This window comes from Calonectris borealis, chromosome 18 (genome assembly GCF_964195595.1).
Source record: "Calonectris borealis chromosome 18, bCalBor7.hap1.2, whole genome shotgun sequence".
In the NCBI taxonomy this organism is placed as follows: domain Eukaryota; kingdom Metazoa; phylum Chordata; class Aves; order Procellariiformes; family Procellariidae; genus Calonectris; species Calonectris borealis.
The window spans coordinates 1307193-1323876 of NC_134329.1; the positions used below are offsets into that span (position 1 = coordinate 1307193).

The 16684-nt window shown below is 56.7% G+C and overlaps 1 protein-coding gene across 10 annotated transcripts in view; it reads right to left on the reverse strand.

Annotated features, from left to right (window-relative positions):
* Window positions 1-3671: 3671 nt before the first annotated feature.
* OSBP2 (oxysterol binding protein 2) overlaps window positions 3672-16684 on the reverse strand; it is a 127634-nt gene continuing 114621 nt past the window's right edge. For 8 of the 10 annotated variants that reach the window (XM_075167150.1, XM_075167156.1, XM_075167153.1 and 5 more), the window contains 10 exons: window positions 16485-16602; window positions 15689-15776; window positions 15129-15296; window positions 11143-11388; window positions 7295-7415; window positions 6413-6516; window positions 5896-5991; window positions 5280-5464; window positions 4215-4435; window positions 3672-4029 (listed from right to left, as the gene is read on the reverse strand). In XM_075167150.1, the coding sequence (XP_075023251.1) occupies window positions 3887-4029; window positions 4215-4435; window positions 5280-5464; window positions 5896-5991; window positions 6413-6516; window positions 7295-7415; window positions 11143-11388; window positions 15129-15296; window positions 15689-15776; window positions 16485-16602 (1490 nt within the window). In that variant the 3' untranslated portion in view covers window positions 3672-3886. The remainder of the gene's footprint in view (window positions 4030-4214; window positions 4436-5279; window positions 5465-5895; window positions 5992-6412; window positions 6517-7294; window positions 7416-11142; window positions 11389-15128; window positions 15297-15688; window positions 15777-16484; window positions 16603-16684) is intronic. The other 2 variants (XM_075167151.1, XM_075167152.1) reach the window with 2 other exon arrangements.

A 16684-nucleotide genomic window follows, 5' to 3' on the forward strand; every position in this document is an offset into this window, starting at 1 on the left:
CCGGCCAGCCTGGGCCTGCCCCGGGGCTTCCCCTGCCCGCCTCCACAGCCCCTGCCCGGAGCCTCCTCCACCTCCCCTTGGCCACCTGCTCTTGGCCACCTTCTGCCCTGGACAACATCCCCTGGGCCATCTCCTTCCCACCATCTCCAGAGAAACTCCTTCCCTGGGCACCTTCCCCTAGGCCACGTCTCCTGTCCCTCCTTCCCTGGGCCTCCTCCCCTGGGCAGCCATCTTCTCCCGTGGCGAATCTCCACTGGGACATCTCCCTGGATGAACTCCTTCCTCCCTGGTCTTCCTTCTTCTCTGAGCTATCTTTCCTGGAGAACCTCCTTCCATGGGTATCTACCCCTGAGCCACCTCTCATGTTCTTGCCTTCTGGGACCTCTTCCCCTGGTCAACCTTCCTTTGGACATCTCCTGCCTTGGAGAACCTCTGCTGGGCCACCTCCTCCCCGGGCCCTCCTCCCCCCCGAGCCACCTTCCCTCCACCATCTCCTCCTCTGGGGAACCTCCCCCCTGACCCTCCTCCTTCCCTGAACAACCCCTTCCCTGGATCTCCTTGTCCTCTGGGCCACTCCCCATAGTCTTCCTCCCCTGGGCAACCTCCTCCTTTGGACAACCTTCCCTAGGCCATCTCCCCATCTCCTCTCCTAGGTCTCCTTCTCCTGTGGGCCACCTCCTGTGGTCCCTTCCCTGGCCACCTCACCTGCCATCCCACCACATGCCCAGGCCCCCAGGCATGCCCAGAGCTCACCCACCTTGGGGTTTCTCCGGGAACCCCACCTGCAGCCTTGAGGAGCGAGTGACAACCTCAGCACTGCAGCTTTTAAAACTCCCGAATCCAAGTTTTATTACTGCGTAGAAGAGGGATCACTCACAACGTATTGTTCAGAAAGAAATACATTCGACAGCATTTACAGTGGAATGACATTAAAATCCTCTGCAGGGTGGAACAGAAAGACCAGGAGATGGTGCTCTGATTAAGCGTTGCCGCTAGGTGATCTCTGGAAGATACAGCAATTTTTAAAATTAGCCTAAAAAATGGGGGATTTCTGTTTTGGGGGGTGCTCCTCACACTCCCCTGAGCTCCGCTAAGCTGTGCAGGTGACGGTGGTTTCTAGACAGATGCAGCGATGGGGGGTACATCAGAGAGGACCTCTCGGGGTCCCAGAGCCCAGCAGGACCTTGGTGCCAGCACTTACTGAGCAACATCTCACTCCCCGCTCTCCGCTGCGGGAACACTCGGAGCCTGGTTTGGGGTCAGCCTGTGCAGGACCTTCACCTCTCCAAGCTCTCGGGTAACACTTGCACTGACAAAGCAAACAAGGAAAATAAGGCATTTTGAGGAGCTCAATTTCTAGTTCATTCTACAAAACCAATTCAGGCCTCGAGTGGAACAGAACTCCCCTGGGCGACTTTGGTTGCCGTCACAAACCAAGCCAGCGGCAATGACAGTTCAGCGCAGAGCACCCTCGCTCTCCCAGGCAGGTGAAAGCCCGAAGGAGATCTGCAAGCCCTGGGGCCGGGACACCCAGCAGTTCTCCGCAGGCTGCATCCCACAGCCAATGCAGAAGTTTGGATCATGTAAGAGCTGCACCGGCCTTACCGAGCCACGGGCAAACCTCCGGGAAGGCTCTGGAAGGAGCGAAGAAGCCAGACCAGCTGCTGCAACACCCGGAGAGCCAGGTTTGGAGCATCACGCTCCCGAATGCGGGGGATACCGAGCACCACCTTTCAAACCCCACATGCATCGTTTCTAGAAGGGAGTATCTTTGTAACACCTTTTGAATGCGATCGCATCCGGCTTTGGAGCAAAATGTTGCTTCTCTACTTTGGGAATTACTCAGTCACCATCACCCCTACACCCTACCTCCGGGACAAGCCCGGGGACATCGTACTCGTGCTACAAAAATTCAGACAGACGCTTCTGTCTTCATTATTTTTCATCTATTGTGTACCATAGAAATTTAAGCAAAATAACTTTTTATGTATTTATATATATATAAATTAGAAGCAAATAAATAAGATTAAAGGGTACGTTGAAATCAGTGGGTGTTGCCACTCCAATAGCCACTCACTACTGTTACGCCGTACAAGGTCTATATATACTGTACACGTAGGTTTGCTGTAGGTAACAGGTATGGAGGTGCTGGAAGAGAAGCCGACCAGGAGGAGACTGATGGTTGAGGACCCTGATTGCGTAAGTGTCCCATGTGCAGCCTGGGTATTCCAGTTACCATTGCCTCGAAGTTCATTATTGCTAATTATCTTCCAATGTGGATGTGACAGTCTGGCTAGGGGTGGCCTCTGAGCCCTGGGAGGCAGCACTCCGTACGGTATGATGAAGACCCAGAGAAGAAGACATCAAAAATGAAATCCGAGGGGGCAAACGCGGGTGTCCAGGTCGCCCTGATACTCTCTGGCCCAGCAGACCCCATCTTCGGGGTCCTGCCACCCCCATCCTCCCCTTGGGCGCTACCTGCCTGCGTGGCCGGTGCCCGAGCACCGCTCGCTCCTGGTCCTCGCCCATCATCGGCAGGGCTGGCTCCACTCCTCCCGGCGGGTCCAGGGCCGCAGCAAGGCGATGGCACGCAGGAGGGGCGAGCCGGGGACGTGGGGCTCCCCCGGCCCCGTGCTCAGGCTGCTTTACTGGTGACCTGAAACTGCTCCTGGGAGAGACCGGCCACGAGGGAGGAGAAGGAACGGAGCTGGGCACTGGGCTGCGGGTGCCCTCCAGGCTCAGCCTGTGACGCCCTGTGCCGGGGGACTGCGGACCAGACCCGTCTGGCTTAATGGGGAAGACGCAGTGATGGGAGACCCAGGACCAAGGCTGCATCCCAGGGAGGCTCCAGCTTCATCCCAGTGGCACCACGGCATCGCTTCCCTCCCCTGCCGCCCGGCCTCGGGCAGAGCTCAGCAGGGAGACGCTGCCGGCAAACCTGCTACCGAGGTCCAGGCTCCTGCCAGACCCTGCGCTGCAGCGAGTCGGAGTGGGAAAGAGCCGGTACATGGACCCCGGACCATCGCTGGTCTACAGACCTCTCTGCTCTGGGCCTGGTGGGCATTCCCGACCGCAGCGAGGCCGTTTCCCCCTTTGGATGTGGTTGCAGGAAAACCAAACCTCACCTCACTCAAATCACTCTCACAAAGCATCATGTTAAAGACAGCCCTAAGCCTTGACTAAACACAGCAGACTGCCGGGAATTTGCTCAAACACTTCTTTTAAAAAAAAAAGAAAAGGTCAAAAAAAAAAAAGTCACCAGCTGAAATATCCTAATTGGTGTTACTGGGATCACTGGGCACTGCAGGAATCACCAAGAGCCTCCAGGATCAAGCACCACGGCCCCTGGAGACAGTTTTCTGAGCAGGACGTAGAGTTGTTCGTGTCCGTCTTTGAAGGAACCTGAACCAGGAGCAGATTTTTTTTTAAAAAAATAATTCCATAAAGTCCACACACAAATGGGGAAAAAAAAATAATGTCAAAGAAAAGAACTCACACAAATGCACGGCATCCCCACAATGCGAGCATCTTTGGAAGTCAACGTCTCAGCCAATAAAGCCAAGGCGTTGAAAGATATAGGCAGCAACTCCTGATAGCAATAAATACGCTAGGCTAAAAACGAACCAGATTCACGTGTCCTCATTCCTAATTAGTCGCTGAAAAAGCCATCATTAAAAAAAAAAAGGATGCTATTTATTAGTGTGTAAAAAAATAGGTTTGGAATCCCTGTTTAGATTTGCTTTTCAAATTTCTGCATGTATCGACTCTGTCTGTATTTGCACTGTTAACTGCTGGCGGGACGCTGCCAGCGTGTCCTCACTGTCCCTCTGTCTGTCCCGCTGAATTTGAGGCGCGGGGCCGGCCACCCCGGCGCGAGTGGGGCGGCTCAGAAGATGTCGGGGCACGTACTCCAGTCCTGCTTGTCCTTGGCCTCCCAGTAGCCGCCCTTATAGACGCAGATCAGCTCCCCCGTCACGGCATCCACCTTGCGCTCAAACCACAGCGGGATATAGCCTTCGTAGTCCTTGCCTGTCCGGGGAGAAACGGGGGGTAAGGGCTGCTTTTCCCTGCCAGTCCCGCACTTCCCCCCGCCGCCCGAATGGACACAGGGTCCTTCCTTCATCCCCCAAACCCAGGGGGGTTTCTCCACCGCATCCCCCTCCCGCAGCGAGGGGTGGCCAGTCCCCGTCCACCGGCATCCCGAAGCATCTCACCTTCCTCCAGGGCTTCCACGGCCTCGGCCTCCCGCCTCCGGCGCACGGCTCGCTGCTTCTCCTCCAGCCGCTGCTTCTCCACGTTGGCCTCGTCCCAGCGGCCGCTCTCCATCAGCCGCTGGTCGGGTCTCAGCCGGCTGTCCGTGGGGGCCACTCGCTCCTCGGGCTCGTTCAGGGTGAGGGCCAGGTCAGAGAAGAAATACATGTTCTCGGCGTTCTCCCTGCGGCCAGAGAGCCCGGATCAGGATGGCGGAGGTGGTGCCTACCCTGGGCAGAGCTCCCCAGCCCTTCGCGTCCTTGTGTCTCACCCCAGCCCCACTGATGCTGCTCCTGCTACCCCAAACCAGACGTGTAGAGGTCCTTTGGGGAGCCCTGCCTCCCACCCTCTAAGTGGAGATGCTGATGATGCCTTGATGGGTGTCTCAGAGGGGAACAGACCCCTCCTCCGTTGGCTCCACATGGGGAAGCTAAAAGCTGTATTGCACAGCCAAGACACGAAACAGCTTCACCCAAGAGCTGCTGGATCCCCAACTACAGAACTGGTGGCACCAAGCGGAGGACGCTTTCCACCGGGGACCATTCCAACAGAGCATCTCCAAAGCAGGGACCAGCCATTGGTGCTACCAAAGGTTGGAGACTGGTTTGGTGCCTGAGAGCAGCCCTGCTATGGGTGAGAGTGTTGAGAGAGGGTTGGTCCCTGGCGGGCTAACGTGACCGGTGGGACAGGATGGCCAGCGACTCACCAGCATCGCAAAGCAGCCAACACATCTCCCTGCCGTGGCCAGCAGCCCGAAAGACCTAACCAGTAACCCCGGCTGCCTAAAACCTACCTGCAAGTGTTCCCCAAAGCCACCCTCCCCTTGCAGGGACCTGCTCTCCCCTCCTGCTGTGTGCTTACATCCCAGAAAAAGCCACACAGCCACCCAAATCCTGGTCCCCTTCCCGTGTCCTCAGGGCTGGGCACATGAGACCCCTCCATCTCGTGGGGCTCAAGGTGACACCATTAATCCCCGTCCGGCTATTGCACCCCCAAGCACAGCACCCCGCGCCGAGGAGGGGACTCACGGGAGGGGGTACTTCTTCCACAGGACCTTTGGAGACAACGTCTGGTAGACGGTTTTCTGCTTGCCCTCCGTGCTGGTGCTGCCGTGGCTGCTCTGCACTATCTTGGAGCACTCCATCTTCTCATCCCACGTGCCGGACATGACGTAGTGGGCTTTACCATCAGCGTCGCTCACCACCCCCGTCACCTGGCAGAAGGAGATGGCTCTGGTGGCGTTTGGAAGTACCAAGAGGATAGGGAGAGGCGCAGGGGGCAGAACACCCTCCAGGTGCCCCAACCGGAGCAGCTGGACCTGGCACTATGTGTCCTCGGACATCAGCTGTGCCCAGCACAGGGGGAGTGTGGGCCCATCCTGACCACGCAGGTGGGTCTGCAGCCCATCAAATCCTTTCCAGTCTCAGTGCTCCAGCTCTGGCACAGGGAGAGCCCAAGCACAGGCTCTGCTTGGACACGGCTGGTCCCCCCAGCCCTCCCTGGTGGGCCACATCAGAGGTGCCCACGCAGCCCCTTGGCCCCGGCTGCAGTACTGGGACCCCGCGAGCCCAGCTCGGAGGGAAGAGCCAGGTCTCACCCCGCACGCGGCTGCCAGAAGGAGCAGGGGGATACCCGGATACGTACCTTTCGGGGGACGTCTCTGGAGAAGTAGCTGTAGGGGGTAAATTTCAGCTGGCATTTATCTTTTGACTTATGGTTAACAATCTCTATCTCACCAGACTAGATGAAAGACACAGAACCACAGCGAGTGAGAGACTTTGCAAGGAGACAAATCAGGCGTTAGTTGTAGTGCAGGTACAAATCGACACCAGCTGCAGCATCACTTCTGCCTGCAGCCACCGCACCGGCCACCCCCGCCAGCCCCACGGCTCGCCAGCAGCAGGGTAAAACCCATCACGGGCGTGACCACCGTGCCCCACGGAGCTGCTGGCCTTGGGAAGAGCCATCAGGAGCTCCAAGAAGCCTCCCCCCCATCCCTGCCAGGCAAACACACCTTCCTATCGCGGTAGGAGTACGGTGCGGACACCAGGCAGCGCTGGCATACACCCCAGGATGGCAATGACCTTCCAGCCCCCCTGCCCTTCCCCGGAGCCAGGCGAGGCCAGGCAGGACCCATCACCTCGGACCCGTAGCCACCGACCTGGTCAATCCAGAGCTTGCCCACGATGATGTTATGAACAGTGGAGGTGACTTTCCTCCAGACATAGTGATTCCCGCTGGAGTGAAACTCGAGGTGGATGGTGCCTGCGGAGAGAGGAGCAGCCTCGAGCTCAGCGAGGGCAGGCAGCCGGGCAGGGCTGCGGGCACGCTCCCCTGGAGCATGACACCCCAGCACCATGCTCGTCCCCAGAGCCGACCTGGCCCCTCCACCTGTATCTCCCATCATCAGCCCCCAACCGGGGCTGGGTCTGGACTCATCGCTCCCCTTGCTGCACGCTCTGTGGTCTGCTGCAGGAAGGGAGCTGCAATACCTGCAAGGCCCTCTGCCCTCCTCCTGCCCCCTCCAAAAAGCACTAATTTTAACAGCAGGTCAGAAATGTGCTGCCTGGTTGACTCGCAGGGTCATGAGACCGGCTGGGCACCAGCACAGCTCTGGGACCAGCCCCGGGCGTGCTGCCCAGCCCAGGGGTAGGCAAAAGACAAATAAAACCTTGGAAGGAGGCAGCTTATTGCATCTGGTTGCCAGGGAGAGGCAGCAAGCTAACCTTTAAATATCCTTTAAGGAAAAATCAATGCATGGGCAAGCAGGATATTTCCAACACGCATCCGCTATGGTGCTGCCAGCGAGCAAAGCAGTCTCCCTTTGCAGGTGCCGTAATTGCCATTTCCAGGGCAGAGGAGTTATCGTAGGGTTGTCTGTGATCGGGAGCACAGATTTGTGCTCCTGCGTCGCTCGGGATGGAATTCACTGACCCTACGTGAGCCCAAGGGACCGGCAGGGGTTGCTTTAACCTCTGGGGTATTGCATGAGCAGCGCAGGAAAAAAAAGCAAGCCCCGATCCTCTCGGCATAAGTCACCTACCCAGCGGCATGATGGAGAGGTATTTGCCCCTGAACTTGCTGGCGATTGTGATTTCCTGCCACAACGTCCACCCTCGCTTCGAGTAGACGTGATGGGCGGCTGCCGGGGGGTGGTGGCTCACCTGGGGGAGAGCAGAAACGGCCCGTAAGGTCATAGCCACCAGCACCGGAGAGCTCTGGCGAGTGCTCGGCCACTGCAGCGTGACTCCTAGGAGAGGTAACAGCTCCACACCACCTTGGCCTTAAGGATGCTCCATGTGCTGACCTGAACCGCCCAATCTTCTCCTTGGCATTGGGGTGACCTCCCGTGTGGTACCCCGGCAGCACGGGGAGGTGCACTGAGCTCCTGCCAGGATTTTCTAAGGCTCATTAGCAAAGCATCAGCTGTAAAAAACTTAACTTGAGCAATTATCTCTGTGAGATGATGCTGTACTGTGACCCGAGGACACGACTCCGCTCTCCAGGGATCCTGGTTGAGAAACAGGGATGTGCCAAACCCCAGCCCAGATCCCCAGTAATCCCAGCATAACAGCACCTCTCCTACCAGCAGCGGCTCCCATTGCTCTGCCTGGGAACTCCTGGGACACAGGTCCCCAGGTTGTCCAAGACACATGGACCTGCCCAGCCAAGACTTCAGCTTTGCCCTTATAGACACACTGGGCTGGAAAAGCAGACAGGACATCCTCCATCCCTGGGGATGGCTTGTAAAAGGCCAGTGCTCACGTTCCCCTGCACTGGAAAAGTTGTCCAAAACCAAGGTGGGAGCAGGACACCCCAGCCAGAGGGCTCTGCCCTCACGCGGGGTCTCTCCCAGCCGACCCGCGGCGCTCCGGCACAGCACACGCCGCCCGTTACCGGGAACCCGCCAACCACCGGGCCCCGACAGCCACGCCACCGAGTTCAGAGATTATTTGCACCGATGTAATTACAGGCTGAGCGCCCCGAGCTACTGGATTACAAATGTGAGCAGAGCAAAAACCTCTCCATTAAATCCCACTGTCACCAGCAGCAGAAAATCCTATTTGGATAACTGGATTTCAAGCACAAGATTATCAACGCTTTGCTAAGCGCATCGGTGGGCTGAGCAGCACACGCAGCATCCAAGGAAAGTTCAGAGCAGTGGGAACAGCATCCGTCTGTCCATCCCACGCTGCCCGCACCAACCGCAGCACTGCTAATGCTGCGCCGGTGCAAAGCTGTGCTGTCACCTTTAAGATGGCTCCAGGAGGGGGATTTAGAGGCTCTGCTCATGGACCGAAGGCTCCAAAGTGCGGCAACGGAGCATTGTAACTCCAAGTTACAATAAACCTAATTTTGGATGAATCTCACATGCCGTGCCAGCGAGGCAGGGAGTCAAGGACCAGGCAGGAGGGCCGTACCCAGGGGTTCAGCCCGGCTTGTGGCTCAGCTAACGTGGAGGTGTCAGAAATACCAAATTTGGGTACAGGTCTAGGAAAACCGGGACCAACTGGAAAACGTAATTCAGGGCAGGATATTTATTTGGGAGGGGACAGTGATGGTGGAAGGAGGGTGGTGAAAAGGAAGGTGAAGGAATGAGGAAAGGGGTGGCAAGGCGTGGGAGTGATGTGGTTGGGGATGTCCGGCGGTACCCAACAGGCAGCGCTGGGCTTCATCAGCACAGCCCGAATGAGGGTAATAAACCCAACCTGCTGTTCTGACCGTACCCCAGGAGGACGAGGGGTGTTGCTGGCTAAGGGATGGATCAAGCATCCTGGTAAGGAATCATCCACTTCCTGTAACACCGGGCTGAGCAGGGTGACAGCCCAGGGAGACGGGGCACCAGGGAGGTGTTGGAGAACAGGACCCCTAATTTCTCTCTGCTGTGCATGAAGCCAGCTGGGGAATTTGGCTGTGCGGCAGGACGGGGGAATCGCTGCCAGGCGAGGGGAGGCGAAGGTGTGATGCTGCTGAGGTGAAGGGGTGATGCTGTGATGAACCTGAGCTCTGCGATGTTCACAGCAAAGAGCCAGGGGATGCCTGGAGGGATGCTGCCACCTCTGATCTGCCTCCCAGGAGCAGGAAAGGCGCTGGGCAGAGCAGGAAGGGGAGGCACGTTCGCAGCTGTAGGTCTTTACACTCTGGTCAGCAGTGTCCTGGCTCGCTGCAGCCCAGAGCACGAGCTCCCAAGGCTGGGACAGACTATCTGGGCACCGCTGGGGACAATCAAAGGTGGCTGACACCAGGCACGCAGCTTTGGATGGCACAGAGACACAGCAGAGACACAAATCCTGGAGATCATCTACTAAAGCACCTTTCCTTTTGTCACAGGCAAAGGGCCACATTTCCAGGAGATCCCACAGAGCCCGTTCAACATCCCTGCCCGGAGCAGCACAGCCGAGAGAGACAGGGTGTGACGGGAGGTGCCGTCCTGCCTCGGGCCAGACCTTTGCAAGAGTCTGCCAAGCTTGGGCACCCATTACCATGGAGGGGTTTTGTCCACACCTACGTGTCCTGCGAGGAGCTGATGGCAGACCATGGCACCTGCTCCAAACCTGGGTCTGAAAGGCCATGACTTGGAGAAGATGATGATGAGGGAAAAGACAAGCTAAACCACGTCAAGGGAACACAGGGATGCTGGTGCAAGCCTGAGCCTCCTCACTGCGTATTCCCAGCACGCCCTGTCCGCATGTCCGACAACTGCTGTGAGCATCACGTACCACAGCATGGCATGCCCAGATTAGCAGCAAGAGCTTTTTCCCATGCAATGCCCCCCCAAAAAGACCACAGGGCTCGAGGGCACAGTCAGCTGAAAGGTTCTGCAGATCTTGGACCTGCATCGGCCTCTGCAGAGTGACAGAGGTTTGTGATTTTGTTTGATGCTTCTGAACACTGAAAGACATGACAGTCGCTCTGCCCCTGAGATGGCGCAGCCACCCCCTGGGGAACACAGAGCCCCCACCACAGAATCATAGAATCATTAAGGTTGGAAAAGACCTCTAAGATCATCGATTCCAACCATCAACCCAACACCACCACCATGTCCACTAAACCATGTCCCTAAGCGCCTCATCTACACGTCTTTTAAATACTTCCAGGGATGGTGACTCAACCACTTCCCTGGGCAGCCTGTTCCACGGCCTGACCACTCTTTCAGTAAAGAAATTCAGTAAAGAATGTGATGTCCTGCCTTCAAGGGGTGATAATTGGCCCCATCCATCCCCAGGAATCCAGGACAGACCAGCCAAGTGTGCTAAATATTGAACAGTTGGTTTTCTTTATAGGTCGCAACTCATTAAGTGCTCCAGGTTTTTAATTAAGACCTGCTGTGTGACCAGTGTGTGCCAGATGCGCTCTGTGGTTAGAGTATGGGGCTGTCAGAGGTTCTTGGGTTGCCCCCAGGCTCTGATACTACAAATTTTCAGTCCAACAAGAAAGAAACAAGACCACGAGGCACCCTCTGGCCCAAAGACACCCTGAAACAGGGAGGAACCACATCAGAGCTCGCAGGCATCACTGACAGGCTAGGAGGGAGCTCGGGTGAGGAGAGCTTCTCCCTTTCTGCTCAAGTCTTGAGACGTGACAGCAACCCCAGCCCCGTGTAGGCTGCCAGGAGACCCGGCAGGGTGATGGACACCTTTCTCCTCCCCTTCTTCCCTGCCTCCTGCTCTGCAACGCTGGGACTGGCACACTGTCCTCGGGCTTCTGAAAAATGGCTTGGGCTGTGCCCGCTGCTGCTTCTGCCAATGCCAACAGGAATTTGCTGGCTGTCTCGGCCAGGAGGAAGGCTCAGTGTGAGGAGATGCTGGGTCTCCTTCAGGGAAGGGCTGCTTTGGCCAGACACAAGCAGCGGGGCAGACACGCAGAGCCGCTCCGCGGACCCCGGCTCACCTGCTCGCACAGGGAACGGAAGCCGAACTCCTCCAGCCGGTCGAGCTCATAGGTTTCCCCCAGCAGCGGGTTGAATGGCTTTGCAGTGCGGTGGACAGTCGTCGAGTAGGAAGACACCGAAAACGCAGCGACGAAGCACATCTGCTCCGTGGAACTCTCGCACTTGACTGCTTTGTCCAGTAGCTCGTGGTACTCCAGGTCCTCCGTCAGCCTCTGCAGCATGGAGAGCGGCTCGTTGAAGTTTACCTGGAGGGGAACAAGTAAGGGTTAGCAAAGCAAGAGAGATGCCAAGCCAGGAACTTCACCCTTTGCCTTTTTCCCCCCAGCCCGGTGTCCTGCTAGCCACCGGCATCCCACACGTTTGGCTCTCCAAGCACAGTGCGATGCACCCCAAGAGTCAGGGATGCAGAGCGGATGGAAACTGCCGAACCAAAGCAGCAGCCCTGCAGGGCAGCTCACAGCACAGGGCTGGATGTGCCAAGGCACAGCTGCCTGCACACTGCCTCTGCGGCATCAGGCAAACGTTAAATAAAGGCAAGAAATGCGTGCTCCGCCAAGCTCCCTGAACTGTACCACAAGAGCATGAAGGCTTTGAAGTTCCCAGCTGCAAAGAGGTGTACAGGGAGCCGGCAGCCCCGCAAGCTAACCAGATACCATCCCAGGCATCACCTTGCTCTGGCGATGGAGCACCAATGACCCCCAAAATAAGCCTCAGCAGCAAGACCAGCTCCCTCCTGCCTCCCGGCCAGAATCCCACCGGCCACGAGCAAGAGGCGACGCAGGGCAGAGATGCGCTGCTTCCCGGGCTGCCCTCCATCGCCTCCTGGCAAAGCCATCCCCACGCCGGGCTGCAGCTCAGTTGCTCAGAAAACCTCAAAAAGCCTCATTTCGGGGTGTCCCTGCTCCTGGGACTGCAGTCCCACAACAGCACCCGAACTGCTGAGAGCTACAGGCAGCGGCGGCAGCAATGCCCTGTGGGGCAGAGAGCGGAGGGGAAGCTCTGTCCTGGGAGAGCCCGAGGGGGTCGTATTTCCAGCCCCAAGTCACTGCTTTGTCTATTGGAAAACTTTGCCGTACGTTGCCAGGTTGGACAGGCTGCAAACATCTCTGGGAAAAAAAAAAACGGTTGATTTTAGCAGCATTTTTTGTTCTGAAAAGAACTGAAATATGAAAATAATTGAAAGGAAGGCGGAGATATTTTGTCTCAGAAGGTCTTCTGCCTCAAAACCATGTGAAATTCACTTTTTAATTTCAGTTCAGAACAAAGAAATACATTTTGGAAGGGGCAGATGGTTGAAGGATGGGAGAACCACTTCTATAAGCCAAGTTATATATTTCACACTAAAGAAAACAAACCCCAGACCGTTCCACTCGGGGATTTAAGTAGCAGGGATCTTACAGCATCCGAGAAAGAAAGAGCCGTAAAAAGGGCAGCACCACATCCACAAAAAAAAGCAAATCACAGGTGGCTTGAGATAACTCTTGGGAGGGATGCAGGCGGCATGAGACGGCAGCTGCGTCCTCTCCACTGGCACCGCCTGGGCAACGGCAAAGCAAAACCTTTCCACGGAGAAAGGAAGATGAACCCATCCAAAATGCAAAATCCCTAAAGCTGTTTTCTTCCTTTTCAGTGCTGCAGGTTTGTTCATTCAGAGGAAAAATTAAGGAGCGTTTTTTCAGTCCATCACATCACCCAGGAAGGGGATGGGGTCTCGGAAATGCTCCTAATTTGCCAAGAATCGGGTGAAGTGCACGGAAGGAGAAACTCCCATCGCTCGGTGCGCACAACAGGCTCACCGACAGTTTGTACTGTATTTAACCACGTTTCCGAACGGCCCTCCCCGAGCTGGCTGCTCTGCTTCCTTCTCCTCCTCCTTCGCTCCGTTTACTGCAACGTCAGCTTGAAAGCCCTCATTCAGCAGCTCCGTCTCAATTCACAGAGCTGCCAGTTTTTGCTGCGCTCCAAGCACACGTACTACGGAGACAGAATTTAAATGGCTGTTTAAAGGAGATTAAATTACCCCCTGGTGCCTTACCACGGGCTGCTTGTTCTTGGGGTGAATCTCCCAAAGAAATGCTGCATGCGGCTGAGCTCGTGGGGTGCAAAGAATCTCCCTGCCTCTATCTGTACAGACATCAAGAGAGAGGAGCTGACAGCAAGCGGCTGACGCCACGCTTCTTTACAACCCATAGCTCTGTTGAACAGTTCACAGAGACAGCAGTGCTGGGAAACCAGATCCACTCCCCCCAGGGAGGGATGAAGTAATTACATCCCCCGAGTCGGCACAGGGGCTGCTGTGCGAGCAGAACGTATTGCTCTCAGGTTTGGACTCAGCTTTAGCAGCTCCCGGAATGATTTGATTGATAGGGAAGGTATAAATTTACTTTCTCCAGGCACCGGCAGCTGCTGGTATTTCACGTCCTGAGCTTATTTCTGTACGCATCACGCCTTTATCTGATATTGATGCTGCTGCAGAAATGCTAACGGACGGCACTGGGCTGTAAATCTCGGCTGGAAATAGCACAAGGAAGAGACAAACTCATCGCTCTCACTCAGAGAGTGTCAGGCATTGCTTTAAGAAGAGACGAAATACAATCAATTCAGCATCCAAGCCTCTGTAACACCTTTACCCAGGAAAGGAAGGACCCTGAATACAGCTCCAAAGCTACGGATCACACTTTGCTGGGCTACTTCCACTCCAGTCAGCACCACAATAGACCCCAGTCAGCCCCAGTTGTTCTACAACTCTCCCAAGCTTGCCAGGACTTCATGGTTTTTGAGGAAACGCATTCCTTACGATGGCACCCAGTCCCTCCATGCCGCTCACTGGGCTGGTGAAGACCTGCTAAAGAACCGGCAGCGTGGAAAGGGCTGGTTTGCTCAGAAAAAAAGGGCTGCGGTTTTGAAGGAGCTTTGGCTTGGGCAGCGTTTTGTCTGGGAATATGAGGCACAGGGTTACCTGTCTGCAAGAATTAAATGCACACCCCACTTACCCTCTGTGGCAGCCCACGCGAGGAGGGTTCCTCCAGACGGGCTCCTGCCAGCAAGGCAGCAGGACAGACCTCTGACCACCCGCCCGAAGCCTTCGCCCCACGGAGCAAACCCACCAGCACCAGCAGTCCCCACAGCACCTCCTTCTCTAAAAGGCTGCTCTTTGCAAGAAAAATAAAGGCACTCTGGGTCCCTGGGGTGAAACACAGCCCTGCCGTGCTGTCGGTGCAAGTGGGGCTGCTCTCCGAGCATCGTGTCCCCAGGATGCACACTGGGGAAAGTGGGATCAACAACAAGGTCTCTTCTTCTAGCCCCTGGGTGAGACACTTGAATCCTCAAGGATTCGAGGTGTCCTGGTTCTCTCCTTGCCTCGGCACTGGCTGGATTTGCAGAGGACACTTGGGCAATGTCCCCTCTGCTCCAGCTCACCCTGGCACTCGTGCGAGCAAGCTGCCAGGGGCATGGGCACTCCAGGGCTCTCCACAGCCAGCACAGGAGAAGGGATCAGTCCCAAAGAAAGAGCGGACCCAATTCAAATAGTCCCTAATGTAACAGCCATTTACCACAAAGCAATGAGCACTACAGCTCCACGCCTCCTCCTGCCTGGCTGGTTCAGCTTTCCGGCTGTGCTGGCCCTCTGGCAGCAGGCGGGTGATTTCAAGGGGCAAATAAATTGCAAGGAAAAACGCAGGGTTTAGAGTCAGCAGAGCTGAGCAGCAAGGACGCATCAGTGCTGCATCACAGGGCTGGGGAGAAGAGTGAGGTGGTTTCAGAGGGCGCTGCCAGTGCAGAAGCCGGTCCCCCAGGACGGGGTTGGCAGCTGGTGACACGTTCCTGTCCGCTCGGGGCTGCTGTGCTACCACAGCACCGGGCAGGACCACCCGCAGCCGTAATCCAAATCCTTTGCACAGCCAAGAGCTGTGACCAAACTAAACCCTCAACACCAGCAGCACCCTCTCCGCGGGCCCTCGGGGCCCGGGATACGCTCGCTTACGGGCATGGGGATCTTGGAGAGCTCTTTGCCGATGCAGTTCTTCATGATGCTCCAGAGGTTAAGGCTGTAGTTGGGTTTATCAGGGATGCGAGTCCGCCTCCTTTTCTTCGGCAGGAGATCTTTGCAAGTGGACTCATTGTAGCTGCTTTGATTTGAGCCTTCAAAGACCTGTGGAAGCAACAGAAGAAACATTGGTCTAAGCTGGACTCACCCAGCATCACCCAATGCTCCTGGGAGCAGCAACCACAGCTCAGGAGACACTGCGCGCTTGTGCTGGGGAGCATCACTAGAAGCCTATTCTCCAGGGCATGGCGGAAATAACAGTGCAGTTGCCCCCCGACACTTCCCCCCTTCCCTTAGGAGGGTGTTTGGGGTGCTGCTGTAAGACCGCTGACATCTGTCCCCCCGCCATGGCTCACAGAGCAACCAACCCTGCTCCATCCTGGAGGCGCAGGAAGCACCCGATGGAGAGTCCCTCCAACCACCTCCTCCTCTCCTGCTCCTCTCTCCTGGTTTCATCCCGCCGGGACTGTCCCTCCCGCTCTGCCCGGCCAACTCACACTGTCCTCCAGGTTCCAGTCCTCGGGGTGGCCCTCGCTGGCCCCACTCAGGTTACTGCCCGAACGCCTGCGGGGAAGAAAGTACCAACTGGAAAACACAAGCAAGGGCAGAGAAGAGGAAAGAAGAGCCAGGGTCGGTGCAACACAGTCACCATCACCCGGAGCATCTCCCTGCACCACCCCAGGACGCTGCCAGGGAGGCAACAGGGTGACAGAGGCCGCATGCCGGCGTTGGGAGGGGATGCTCAGCGCGGGGCATCCCAGCCTGGGGGCCAAGAGCCTCTGCGTTTGCCAGCGAGCCCAGCCGTGCCACCACGGTTTGGACCACAGGTGCCTCCAGGCCAGACAGACGCCCAGCGGGGTATAAGAGCAGGTGAAGGCAGACGAAGGCAAGGTACTCCCCACTGTCGCTCCAAGGGATCCAAGGGATCTCCCTCCAAGTCCCTGTCCAGGCTCCCCTCGAGCCCACATCAGCTGCTGGGGAAGAGGACTCAGCTTTACCGCAGCACTGGCTTGACGCCTGCCCTTCCTCACCTGCTTTGCTATAACTGGGGCCATCCTCAGCCTCGTTTGCTCCAGGAATGCAAGAGCAGACTGGCGCAGTACAGAGCCCTGGGCAGAGGCAGCTGTTTGCTAGGGGACGTGCACACAGAATAACCCTCCGCAGGAGATGACACTGCCCTCAAGCCCAAGCACAACGCTGGGCAAACTGTCTCTCCCCTGCTCTTCCCGCATTCGCAGCAGGTTTCACCAGATTGCACCACGCAATGCGTGGCCCTGGGGCGGGGGCTCATACCTGTGGTGCTTGGGGTCTGCAGTTACAGTGATAAAAGCTGGTGCATCCTCCATGGCATCAAAATACTCTGTCTCTTCATCTTCATCACTGGCCTCTCCTTTGGCAGACTGCACGCTCCCTGTTGGCGCAAAGGGTTTGAGATGCTCGGGTGCTGCCAGTCCCCTTTTTGAACCATCAAGTGCAAGTCTGTCCCCAGAGCC